Source organism: Pundamilia nyererei, unplaced genomic scaffold (assembly GCF_000239375.1).
Source record: "Pundamilia nyererei isolate P.nyererei 1_Seehausen unplaced genomic scaffold, PunNye1.0 scaffold00124, whole genome shotgun sequence".
Classification (NCBI taxonomy): Eukaryota; Metazoa; Chordata; class Actinopteri; order Cichliformes; family Cichlidae; genus Pundamilia; species Pundamilia nyererei.
Window position 1 is genome coordinate 1,088,631 of NW_005187525.1, and position 13,823 is coordinate 1,102,453.

Below are 13,823 nucleotides of genomic sequence, written 5' to 3' on the forward strand. Positions count from 1 at the left end.
AAATCATCCGTATTACTGCCAACTATTCCAGAGACGTGAAAATCTACAGCATAAAGAACACAAACATATAGCAACACTGTAGCAGAGATGAAGCGTCAGTTTGTCCAGATCAAAGTGGAATGAAAGTGATTGGTTGAACAGGTGTGATCTGTGTTATCTGCATTTTCATCAGTGTAAGAGACTCAGCAGCAGATTAGATTAACAGTTACACATTTAATAAATCACCAAATGAATCCACGCAAGAAACGAGCAAACCTGTTCGGACAGTTTGAGTTTGTGTTCCCTCAGCTGCAGACTCGCTGCTGTTTAAATGTTTGAGAGGAAGATTAGATATAAAAACGTCAAACATAGACTCACTCTACCTTCACATTTGATATGAGGCCAGCACGTATAGTGGCTGTGTCCTGTTTTAAGATCATACATGTAAAATTGTTGTCTGAGCTGCATGGGCAGTGTTAACCCCGCCCACTTAGTTTGATGTGTGAGGCTGACAGATAAAATTATTTCAAGGAGCGAGATGAAGGGGACAAAAGTGCCAAAATGAATTAAATCAATCATTAAATAATTATTTAAATGTGTCAAGAATTAATGAATTACATGTGTCAGAAATATTTATGTAATTAATTATTTCCAATTTTAATTAATTATTTAATGGTGTATTTAATTCATTATGGCAGTCCTGGCGTTCCATACTTACTATGCATTATTTTGCATTATTTTGCACTGCATAAAACACATTAACAACATCATAACTGTCGTCTTTTTTCATGACATTCATAGTACAAAGTCTGACCTGAGGCTGATAACCAATGACACTGATGCAGCGTGGATCCACAAAAGTGATGACACCATCAGAGTTGTGACGTGACAGGAACTCTGTGGGAACTGACAGGCCATTCATATCCATTGAGACTGGAGAGCTGGTCACCTGAGGAAGCCCCACACACACACATTTAACGCCATTTAGGTGTATGAAGAAGAGATTCAGGAAGGTTGATGGGGGGTTATTACAACCTTCTATTTGGTGATCTGACTGCCAAAAGTGGTAAAGAGAAAAACTGTAAGCAATTTGTAGTGCTTCAGTGAAAACACAGAACAAAATATGTATGATTCAATATCAACCACAATTTTGAAAAAACACACTGCGTAAAAGTTGCAAATTGATTTACATGAAATAAGTATTTGATCCAATATAACAGCCAGGATTCTGGCCCCCAAAGATGACAATAAATCAACATTGCACAACAATAAATCAATTACAGATACTCCTGATATCAAAATATTATGTATATACATCAAACTTGATCACAGATTTCTTTTCCTCTGCACCACCATGGGCAAGACCAAAGAGCCGTCAAAGGACGTCGGGGACAATACTGTAGACCTGCATAGCACTGTGAGCAAGCCTGAGCTTGTCTGATCTCGGAGGCTAAGCAGGGTCGGGCCTGGTTAGCATTTGGATAGAAGCCGTCTGGGAATTTCAGGTGCTGTAAACTTGGGGGTGGTTTAGGGGAAAATCCCTGGCTGCTCCAGTCTGCATGCCAAATATCCTCGGGCAAAATATTAACCCAAAGTTGCTCTCCGTATGAATGCTCGATAGGAAAAAGCAGATAGAAAGTGCTTGTTTGAATGGGTGAGAAGGTGGCAACTTGTTCATAAATGGAAAAAAAACCAACATCAATCGCCTTCAGTCTAGAGCTCCATCAAAATCATGGCGCATGAGGTGAGGATGATTATAAAGGCAGGTGGGACCACATTCATTAAGAACACTGTTGACAGAGCCTTCAACTTTCAGGCCGCTGTGGAACCAGCGTTTAGTTTAGACTGGAGGCAGACACCCTCTACTTTTAAGATTAGAATTTAAACTTTCCCTTTTGATAAAGCCTACAGCTAGGGTTGGATCAGGTGACCCTGAATCCCCATGTTGCTGGTGTCTTCCATGATGCACTGACAAACAAGCTGTGACAGATGGCTGCCCCTCCCTGAGTCTGCTTCTGCCAGAGGCTTCTTCTTGTTTTCCTTCCCAACATTACCAAGTGTTGTTCATAGGAGGTCATTTGAATGTTGGGGTTTTCTATGTGTCATGGTAAGGTCTTAAAACATAAAATGTCTTGAGGCAACTGTTGTGATTTCGTGCTATGCAAATAAAATTGGATTGAATCACAATGTTGCGGTGTCTGCAAATTCCCCAGCCTCAAGAAGGCACATGAACAGGCCTGTCTTGAGTTTGCCAGTGAACATCTACATGAATCAGAGAAGGCTTCGGAGAAAGGGCTGTGGTCAGATGAAAGAAAAATCTAGCTCTAACTCGACCTGCCATGTTTGGAGGACAAGAAATGCTGAGTATGATTCAAAGAACACCATCCCCACAGCCAAACTCGGAGGTGGGAAACATGATGCTTTGGGGTCGTTTTTCTGCTAGAGGTCTTCATTGCATTAAGGGGCCAATGAACGGGGACATGTACCCTAAAACGCTGGACGAGAAACTCCTTCCCTCAGCCAGAACACTGAAGATGAGTCGTAATGACCCAAAACATACTGCCAATGCAACATAGGAATGGCTAAAGAAGAACCATAATGTCAAGCAGTGGGCTACCCAGTTTCCAGACCTCACTATAGAAAATCTGTGGCGCTGAAGTTTTGAGCTTCCGTTTGGCAGCCAAGAAATCTAAGTGACTTCAAGAGTTCCTGTTAAGAGGAGTCCAAATCAATCCTAAAATGTGTGGCGTGGTGCGGTTTGTGGCTCAGCTGGTTGGGTTCAGGGTGTGGTGTCAGGGAAGGCTGTTTGGCAGCCAGGCATCATGAGCCAATCATGCCTCCCGTATTTTAGGAGGACGGCAGAACCTGGAAGGGAGGTGAACTTGAGGAGCAGAAGCAGACAGCGAGAGCGAATGAAACAAGATTGCAGTGAGTGGCTGGAAAGCTGCTCCATGATGAGTACTGGGATCCAAGCAACCTTAAATAAAGTGTCACACTGGTCAGAGCTCAAGTGCAAACATCTTACTGCTGGGCTTGCCAACAAAGGTTTCTCCACCAAGTACTTCGTCATGCTTCATTTGGGGATCAAATACTTCACACAGTGAGATGCAAATCAATTTATAAATTCTATGTAATGTGTTTATTCTGACTGATATTCTGTCTCTCTTCATAGCTGTTGTTTGATACTAGGGATGTGCTTAACTAATTGTTACTACTGTCACTAGTCGGTACCAAATCTACTATATGTTTAATCTAATTGTTTTACATTTAATTGATGCCCAGTGTCGGGAAAGATTGCAGATAAGAAATGGCTCTCCCTTAGCGATAGGGTGAGGAGTTCAATCATTCAGGAGTCGTTGCTCCTCCACATTGAAAGGAGCCAGTTAAGGCAGGTGCCTCCTGGGTAAGGTGTTCAGACCAGGGAGGTCCTATCGGGAGGAGACCCTGGAGTAGACCCGGGACTCAGTGGAGAGAATATAGCTATCGCGTGCCTGGGAACGCCTCGACAATACAATACAATATAATATTAAATACAATGTAAACATCTCCCATAAATGAGGATGCTAGGGCAATTCAATGAGAATTTAAAATAACCCCTAAAAAAACGAATGTATTTCACTGTACATTCATTTTAAGTTATTTGTCTAATCAACATTGTTTGCCTCGTTGAATACGAAAGACAATTATATATTTCATGGCGCTGGAAATACCTCCTCTCGCTCACTGCTCTCCTCTCTGTTTGCTTCTTGTTTTTGTGCCTGAGTAAATGTAAGACATGTACACCTGAAGTCCATCAACTCATCTGCAGGAGTACATCTATCCCAGTTCACTTTACATTGGATCACTCTTCCCACTGCTAAGTTACAAATACTAAAGCTATGCTAACATAGGGCTGTGCGATATGACCAAAACCTCATCTCCCGATATCAGACATCTATCGTCCGATAACGATATAAATCACAAAAATGTAACATTTTCTGTAAATTCTGTGAATCTCGGGCAGCTCGTCTTGCATGAAGTGTTTCCAGCTGGGCGTCATGTAGCTGGAGTCGAGTGTTTTAACTGATGCATGAAACGACACATTTTTAGACATAAGTTGTAACGGCGCCGTTTTCTTTGTGAGTATTACACGGCGTGCTGCGGGGGAAAGCCTGTTCTAACGTTTGAGTCTAAGGTTTATTTTTTTAACACCTGGCGGCTCTTTTTTACTTCTCATCTGTAAATAATCTGCTCTTTCACGTGATTCAGTTTATTTTGAAAAGTCTCAACAGGATCTTGAGCTTTATTGTGAAAGGTTTATGTGGAACATAAACAAGCGGACACGCGATGCTGTTACCGTCATTGTTGCTAACCACAACCCATAAAAACAGGCGCTTGTCCGTCCGTAGTGTGGTTATATTAAATATAAGAGAAAGAGAGAACTTTAAGAAAAGGAACATCAGAACCATGAAGAAATATTACCGTAAACAGTTTATTTTGCGACACCACGAAACAAACGACAGCGTAAAATGAAACGACAGACGTTTTTATATCGTCATCCATATATATGGTTATATCAAACAGCCCTGTGCTAACACACACCTGTGATGAAGCTCTCGGCACACAGCTTGCAGTTATTCATTCAACAGATCATTGGAGAATTTTATGCATGCTACACATTTACATAGTCTGCCACTTTCTGAACACATTACAACAATATCACTTACAGTTGCAGAATAATCAAGGAGGGAAGAGTCCTATTCATCTTACAATAACTCGCTCAAATTAAGTGAGCTTTTCAGAACAAACTATTCTTTCAAAAATTTCTAACGGCAGACTCTACGGCTAGCTGCTTGATTTTATACACCTGTGGACCTGAAAACACTGGTATTCAAAGACTGAGATGTTCTGTCCACATGGAATACATAAAAACACACAAACACAGCCATTCCTTCCATTTTATCAAAGTGTTTAAATTGTTTGTGTCACCACACACCTGCAGTCTTCCAATAGCCACGAGGCAGTACTTTCCAGTCTGACCCGCCTCTGTGTCTTCTTCTGGTATAGTCATACCTGAGCACAAGAGAAAGGAAAAGAGCAAGGTGTGAAACATAAAGTGTGTTTTTTGTCAAGCACAGACAGATCCTTCTGTGGGAAGTGTTTACTCAGGAGAAGAGATTTTTCAGTGAAACAGATTAGCTCTGAAGGCTTAGAAGTGGTGACATTAAGCCCTTTCTGCCAACAGTCATCATGGGAAATGTCAACTCTCTGCCAACTTAAAGTGATGTGCTGCAGATATTGGTTGAGACTTAGTATACTGTGAGTGCAGTCTCATATGTTTTACTGAAACATGGTTGAATCATCGCCCGACTCCAATGTGGATCTAACTGGTTTCACCCTTATACTGTACGATAATGCCAAAGATTGTCTGCAACTAAACTCCCAGTCAGGAAACGGACACCTGATGCTGCTGAAGCTCTGAGGGCGCCTGCTCTGAGCGTGCTAGTGGAAACAGATAGATTGACATGAACCTCTGTAGACACACAATCATACCCACAAAGACTGTATGCTGTTTCCACAATAACAAACTAGTGACATGAAGGCAATTTTCAACCAGAAAAGGGTAACGTTTAGAGATGGATGGGGAATCTGTGCCATCTCTGGCTTCAACAAAAAGAAAAGAGCCATTTAAGGAGCTGATGGACTCAACCAGTTCTTCAACGGATTTGACTATATGGTCACACCCAGTCCCACTGCTTCTCCTCCTCCTTGCATTTCTAATATGGATCAGGTACTTCCCCTCTCACACCTGTGCCTCTTTTACGTCACAGAGGCATGGGTGAGACTGGAGCTAGGAAGCCTAAGCTCTGGGAAGGCTGATGGCCCAGAGGGTGTGTTCAAAGCTGCTTGAGGACTGTGCTTCCCCCCTAACTGTGTCTACTTCTCAACAGGATCTTCAATCTGAGTCGACACTGTGGAAGCATCCTGTATTCTGCCAGTACCAGTGTCCACTTGAACTGAACGACTACAGATCAGTGGCCCTTACATGGCACATCATGAAATCCTTCCTGGTCTGGGGGCATTTGGAGCTGATGTGAGAGTTATGTTCTTTGATTTTAGTGCTTTTAATACCATCCAACTAAATATGCTCAAAAACAAGCACACAGACACGGGACTGTATTCCTCTGTTTCCTGGATTACAGATTAGCTGACAGGAAAGCCATAGTTTGTCAGGTTGGCTAACTGTGTTTCACCCACTAAAACCTTTGGTTTTTAATCCTCATACAAAGAGCAGAGGAGCTACGTCAGACAAAATTCAAGCAGTGAGAAGTAATCTACTGGCTGACATCCAGTCCATCATTAACCACGAACCCCAAAATGCCCAGACTGGATCAAGGAAGCCCTTTCAGCTTTTCTAATGCATGCACTTTGTGATAGCCAGTTATGGGCATTCGCTATAATATCCTGGATCAGCCAGCGCTACCATTGTTCACTACTATTTTGCTGTGTCAGCACATTTTAAATATTCTCCGATGCTTTGACCCCAGTCATAACTAACCAATCATAAAATGACCTTTAAAACATAGTTTTCCATTTCTGCAAACGCCACATGTTTGGATGGGCTGAGATGTTTTGAGTGCAATCTGTTCAAGTGAAGCCTTTCATGTCACGTCATAATTCCAGTTAAAAACAGAAGTTAGACCACAAAAAGGCAAAAATAAAGAAGTTAAATCAATTCCTCTTTCATTTTTGCCAGAAGTCACTGATGAATGAACTTTGTACTGTGGGATGAAGCTAAAATACCTTTGACTAAACGACAGCAGGAAATACAAATGCACAGACAGACAAAAATCCAAGTTCCAAATAAGACGATGACTTCATCGTCATCTGTGGCTACATTTCTCAATGTTCAGCCAGCACCCAATGCACGCTCATTAAACTGGAACTGTGCGTGTCTGGATTTTTCATAGCGTGTCTCTGTTATCCATCTGAAGTTTATAAGCGTCTGTATGTTGCTTGATACCCGATGTATTGTGTCCAGAACATTCCAAAGGAGTATTTTTAGCTCAAGGAAGAGAGACCATATGTCCCTGATTGCAAAACACATGTGGAATTATTCCAGTGTGGCCTGAGAACCCCGGGAGGAATTTTGTTGTTTTTATTTGGTGTTGCTCAGTCTCATCGCTCTACTTTGTCACGTCATCAATTTAGACACCTGGTCTGAGACCACGGCAGCATACCACGCACGTGCGTGTTACATTGTAAATACGGGCTTTTCCCCTCATGATAACATACGGTAACACAGCTGTAAGAAATCTGATTTATGAACAAATTTCATATAAATCATACACGGAGTTCGACCAACATTTGGGAGAAGCAGATTTGTTTTTAGCTGGATTGATTTTTTTAAACTCCTATATAAACTTTTGTGTCTTTGTCAATCTTCCTTTGCCTCTTAAAAATTACCGCTGGCTTACAAAAGTTCAAATAAATGGTAAAAAAGGCAGCTCCTAGATAAAATAGCTGGGCAACAGTTATTTTATCTGTAAGAGGCATTTGCTTAAAACTGGGGGTCCAAAGAAAGTGGTTCATCTTCAGTTTGAAAAATGTTTGCCAACACTTTACCCAACCGTTTATATAAAAGATGGACACAGCCAGGTCAGCCTTCAGGTGAACACTTTCATTTTTGCCGTCTTGGTATTTTGAAACTAGTTGCAAGGAATGAGCAGTGGTTCTCTTTTAATCCTCACTCGGCATCGGACCCAAACCTTCTGGCATCACCAGTGGTAGCTCCTCCACGGTAGGTCCGTAAATGCCATGTACGTGTAAAGACCAGTCATCTGAAAGACGTGCACCTCAAAGGTTTTCTGTTTTCAGACTTTATATTTTTACATTTTGTGTGTGTGTGTCATGTTGAGGAGAAGGCCCTTCTGTTTTTGTTTCCCCGCTGCTATTAAAGCTTAGCGATATTAGCTACGACTATCACTGGATCCTCTCAGGGGAACGCTGAGTTTAAAGACAGGCTAACAACATCACTTGCCCAGCTGCAGTTAGCAATCTTCAAAGAGATGGTTAACACTCCTCCTTCATCTTTGGCAGTTTTCAGAGAGCCGGGGTTACATGGTGGGCACTTCAGACAAAGATCCATCCGAAAACATAATGTACAAAATTAACTTCATGATGTATTCAATAAGGCTTGAAATTAGTGAAGACCATCAACTTATAACAGCAGTGTTTACGCGTTTACAGTCAGGACACCAAAGACAGTTTTCAAATTCACACTTTGACACAGTCTGATTTCATTTGAAACCAGATGACCTGCCCTTTGCTGTCTGTTAGAATGAAGGTTGCGACATGAAGCACTTCATGTTATATAGACAATCCACACTATGGGGCCCTGCTCTCAAAAGCTGACACAGAAGTAACACTGTGTGTTTTGGATTTAAGAAAGAAGTGCTTAAAAGTAGAGTTTTTAAAACATGTCTAGTGCCATCTTGTGCCAGTACAGCGCGTGACATCATTAGGTGCAATCTCCTCAACAATCGAACCAAAGCGGTCAAGTGTCTTTTGATGAAAGACATGAAAGAACATATGATTGCCTTTATGGGGAAGATCTCTGAGGCAGGGCATGCTGAACCAGCCCCACCACCCACTGGTGAACAACAGTGCTGGTATTTTTCAATCTTTGGAGTTTATTACCTGCGTAAACCAGGCCAGGTACAAGTAGTGCTCAACTCCAGCGCATGATGCTGTCTCCCTTAATAACATCCTGTTGAGTGGAACCAACTTAAATACACTTTGGCACTTTTAAACTGACAGTTTTACCTTTTTTGTCTTCCGACAGGAGAAGCCTTTGACCTGTGGGGGTATTTTTTCCACAGTCAAGCACAGCAGCACAAACAGCATATTTGATCTTTCGGGATTTGCGACCCCAATAGCAGTACAGCACCAAGCGATATTCAGGGAGCTGTGCACTGAGCATTGCAAATGGGCCCCAACACCAACTAAAAACGTGACACAGTGAAAGAAAAAAAACCTCAAAAGATTTTGTCCTCAGAACAAAGTTAAGAAATGTTCTCATTTACACCGAGGAGAACATAAAACAAAACTCAGTTGCGGTCCACGTATGCTCCAGTGCAATTAATACATAAATAAGGCTCAAACATGGATCTGATGATGGATCTGCAGCTTCACTGCATATTCAGTGTGGTAGATGAGATGCAGCTGTTTGTTCATCCACCACCTGCCACTGGGCAAGTGCTAACAGAAATGGTTATGGACCGAGTTGGTAATGAGGGTCATTTACTTTAATCAGCCGTGTATATCTGACATTTTTGACTGTGCTTAATGGTTTCACTAACTGGTTTTACTTTGCGGTTTACTGGCCTTACTTTTTGACTGTCTTTTACAGCTGTTGCCTGTTGTGGTATCAGCGTTGCTCTTAATTTTTGCCATACAGAATTATGCATTTGAAAATATCTGGAACTTTAAGGTCTTGAACAGGTAAACAGTGAACAGTGGAAGGATGGGACTGCTTCCGTTTGTAAAACACCATCAGTAGTAAGAGCTGACTGAAGCTGTAAAGTTTCTGTTTCGGTGGAAGTAAATGTTACTACTTCTGATCAACAATGTCTTTTGAGCCTTGGTATGTGTTTGCAGGGTTCCATAATAAGTAACGCTACTGCTCATCTCACTCGTGTCTGCGGCCACATACAGCATACCCAAGCCTTTGTGGACATGATGCTGATCCTCATGTTTTCATGTGTTTCAACTTAATCTGAAGAGGCTCTAACTCTGTGCCAACCACAGGATTGGCTCAGTCCTACTCTCACTGTCGTTGGACTTTTGTGTTGTCTGTCAGAACACAGACAGAATGATTTGTACTGACTTTATATTGGGCATCGCTCATTTCCATCAAAGAAAATCTATTTTAACATTTTGTCCCCCAGTCCAGCTGAGCTGTATAGCACATCTTCCTGAGTATGTATCATTATGGCTGTGACTCACCCAGGTAGAGCAGCTCATCTGCTAATTAAAAGGTCACTTGTTCATTCACCAACAGCCCTGTTTCCAGTCTGCATGCCAAAGTATTCCTGGGCAAGATACTGAACCCTGAGTGGCTCCTGATGTGTTCATCAGAGTGTGAATGGGTGAATAACATGCTGTATAAAGCACTTTGAGGGCTAAGGTAAAGTAGAGAAGCACTGCATAAGAACCTTTTACAGTGGGAGTGAGAAAGGGAGGCTGAGACACGCAAGCTTGTTCTCATTGTAAACACCCAACTGTCCGCTGGGAAACCCATCAGCCAAAAGACACAGTACAACACCACTCCAGCTGTCAAAGACTTGAGAAGATGTAATGTTTCCTTTGGACTGTATTTGAACATGAACTTGACAGGAAAAAAAGCCTTTTGTCACAAGACACCAAGAAACTGTTTGAACTCTGTAGATACAGAGATACAGCTAGACTGAAGTCTTGATCCAGAGCTCAGCAGAGGCCACCACCACATCTCACTTACAAGAACTCTCAGTAGAAGTATGATATGTATGAGTGCGCTCTTGTTTACCTGCAGGGGGCCAGGCTTTGATGTAGCCAGTGCAATGCACCACAGAGTACTGAGCCTCTCCTTCTTTTGAGGGCCCGAGGCCATTCCTGACAAAGGAGGGAAAAACCAAAACATGTTAGCAACACAGACAGCGCTACATTGCAGTTTCATTTTTCCATTGAAAGAAACAAGTTTTACACTTAAAAATGAATACAACATAATGATGAAATGAGAAGAGAATTTCTGATATAACTTTTTAGTTCCTTAAAAATGTACCCACAACTCAGAGTATCAGGTTGCTTTGGTGGAAATATGATTACACTGTTGCATTTAAATCTTTAGTACAAGAAGAACTCGAAGGCTCTGACTGTTAAAATAAAAGCTCCTTTTTAGGAAAATATTTACTGTATAAAGGTTTAGTTGGTAACAGCTACAAAGCTTAGTGTCTATATTCCACTCAACCCCAGAAAAGTCAGGAGTTACGCCTGGATCACAACCATGGCTGCCATTAAAGCCTTAAACATACCTGTATCGCTTTCTCATGTTAGCCAGGCGGTTTAAGGAGATGTGATCCAGAGGAGCACTGCCACATCTACACACAAACACACAACACAGACAACAGTGTTACAGAACTGCAACAGAACAAAGTGTGCACATCTTGAACTACAGATGCCAAAATGAGACAGTTACAGAGTACGCACTACTCACAGAGCTGTCAGATAATTCATCCATTGAAACATTTGTTGATCGTTGACTATTTAAAATATTAAGCATTTGTTTAAACTCAGAGAAACCGGCTGCTTCAAACGTAGCTCATTGTGGAGCCGATTCCCTGCGTAAGTACTTTTTTCTCCAACTGAGTGCAAACCCTTGGCACCAGATTTTGTGAACGCATGTTGTCAGATCACATATTGGAAGACAAAAGTCTTTTCAAGAGTCATCAGTCAAAATTCTGAAGTATTTATAATTCAATACTAAATCAATCTTCAAACCAAGGAAAATTCAATGAATTTAATTTAGTGTTGGAAACATTGCAAACTAATTTGCTGAACAGTATCAAAGGATTGTTGGAGCTGAGGTGTGGAACCAACAGAATACATCACAGTGTCATCGGCATAAAAATGGAAATTGATACTTGTTGATGGCCCAGAACTGATCCCTGGGGAACACCTGCAACCACACCAAGGAAGGTACTGCCTTCAGCCTTCACACATCACATTAGCAGCACAATAAAGAAGAAGAAGGACGAAAACAAAACAAAACAGTGCACGGTAAATGGACTGATTCTTATATAGGGAGTTTTTACTGTCCCTCAAAGCCCTGCATACCAGCGTCCCCAACCTTTTTTTGCGCCACGGACCGGTTTATGCACGACAATATTTTCACGGACCGGTACCGGTCCGAGGCCCGGGGGTTGGGGACCACTGCGGTATACAATATGCCTTCAGTCCAGTGGTTTTTATGCTCGCCACGTGGCTTGCGTCTCAAAATGATTTTCACATCACATTCTGCGTCACAAGACAATCTTTGTGGTGCATCGGCCGGTCGTGCACATCTTAAATTTCATAACTTGGTGCTTTGTGCCGCGGCCGATGCAGCTGGGTTGCAGACACGAGCGTACTATCGTGCCAGTTTTTACCGCCACTTTAACAGTAATCCTACACTGACACACAAAAAGAGATGTTGCAAACTTGATTTTGTGAAAAGACCCACTTGGCTTTCAGCGTTAACTTCTTCGTATGGCACGATATTGTCTGATTGGCGACACCTATCGTTTAGGAGCGGCTTTATACAGTGCAGCTAATATAGTGCAGCGGATTGACTGCATCTGAGCGATGAAGGCACAGCAGAGAGCAAGAGTGAAGCGACCAATAGCAGCTTCAGTCACCTTTTTAGACTTATTCATACAAGCACTTTTTCCTATGCTTTCCTAAGGTGTTCTCCAATATCTACACACATTCATACTCCAATGTATCGGAGAGCAACTTGGGGTTAGTATATTGTCCAAGTTAGGGATCGAACCGCCAGCGTCCAATCAGTAGACGACCTAATGGACATAATGAAGATGACACTGCTACCATTTAATAACTAAATCGATATCTGCCTCAAAGGTGTTGCAAATGTGTAAGATATGATCCACAAGTGTAAACTAAGATTTGTGTGTATTTATTCAGCTTTGGATGGAAAATAGTTTGTTAAACAGTTTTACGTGTCGTCACATTGCTTCATATTTCTGTGTGGATTGAAGCACAACTTCATTAGCCTTTAAAAGTTACCTACAAATTATTGTACACGTTTGTAAAGTTCATGCTTTACATCATCTCACACACATTTGCAGCACTTCTGAGGCAAATTTCTCTCCATAGGTTAGTTCTGCAGATGAACGTTACATAAACGAGACTCAATCTAATAAAGGCTCCACAGAAATGTTAGCCTGGTGATCATGCTGCGTTCTCCTTTAGTGCTGTTTCTGCATGTGTCACAGAGGGGATGCATTTCAGTGTTTCCAGCATGCTGTTTGCATTATGAAGAGCCAGAATAGCAACAGGAAAAAAGTCGACAGATTTCTGAGAATATAACACACTGAGCTCCGTGCAACTCTCAGGCCTTTGTGACAGCTCCAGACCAAACAAGCTAAGAGCACACTCTGGCAATAACAAAAACAGCATGTTAGGGGAAAAAATGGAAAAGGTGAGGCTTTTCTAAGCTCTCAAAGGGGTCAGTGCTGCTTTCATGTCATTTCTGCCAAAGGGTAATGAGGGCTGTGGGGCAAACCGAGTCACATCCTGACACAGAGAAAAAGACAAATTTAGAAACAAACTGGATTTGCAAAGGGTCTGAAGCGATGGCGTGGAGAGAATATACACAGAGGGAAATCCTAATGAGCTGCATACAGAACATCAGCCACCTGGTAAGAAAACTGTGAGACAACATTTCTAGTAATTTTACTTAAGGATAAAAAGGCATATAGCCTGAGCATATGTGGTGTGAAAAAGGTCATTTAAAAATCAGGTATGAGCCATATATTGGATTTTTCTTTCGTGGCATTTAGAAGCCTGGTGAGTGCACTTTCACAGCTGACTAGGTACAAATCTAATGTTACAGAAGTCATCACTGTAAAATACCTTATCGACAAAATATACTCACACTTCCAAGACTTGATTTAAACCCACTGTATCTTAATTAGGGATGGGTACCGGTGTCATCATGGCACCGGTTCTGACATAAACGGTAGTAACCAGACCGAAAAGCAGCGCACATTTCGGTGCTTTATTTTCCTGAGCTGTGATACACTTCTAGCCAATCATTTTACGTTTCC

At 41.8% G+C, this 13,823-nt stretch overlaps 1 protein-coding gene across 2 annotated transcripts in view; it reads right to left on the reverse strand.

Annotated features, from left to right (window-relative positions):
* Positions 1 to 13,823, reverse strand: part of arnt2 (aryl-hydrocarbon receptor nuclear translocator 2) — a 63,751-nt gene that overhangs the window by 19,464 nt on the left and 30,464 nt on the right. For both annotated transcript variants that reach the window (XM_005742856.2, XM_005742857.2), the window contains exons 7-10: positions 11,031 to 11,096; positions 10,526 to 10,611; positions 4,955 to 5,031; positions 794 to 928 (exon numbers count right to left, since the gene is read on the reverse strand). In XM_005742856.2, the coding sequence (XP_005742913.1) occupies positions 794 to 928; positions 4,955 to 5,031; positions 10,526 to 10,611; positions 11,031 to 11,096 (364 nt within the window). The remainder of the gene's footprint in view (positions 1 to 793; positions 929 to 4,954; positions 5,032 to 10,525; positions 10,612 to 11,030; positions 11,097 to 13,823) is intronic.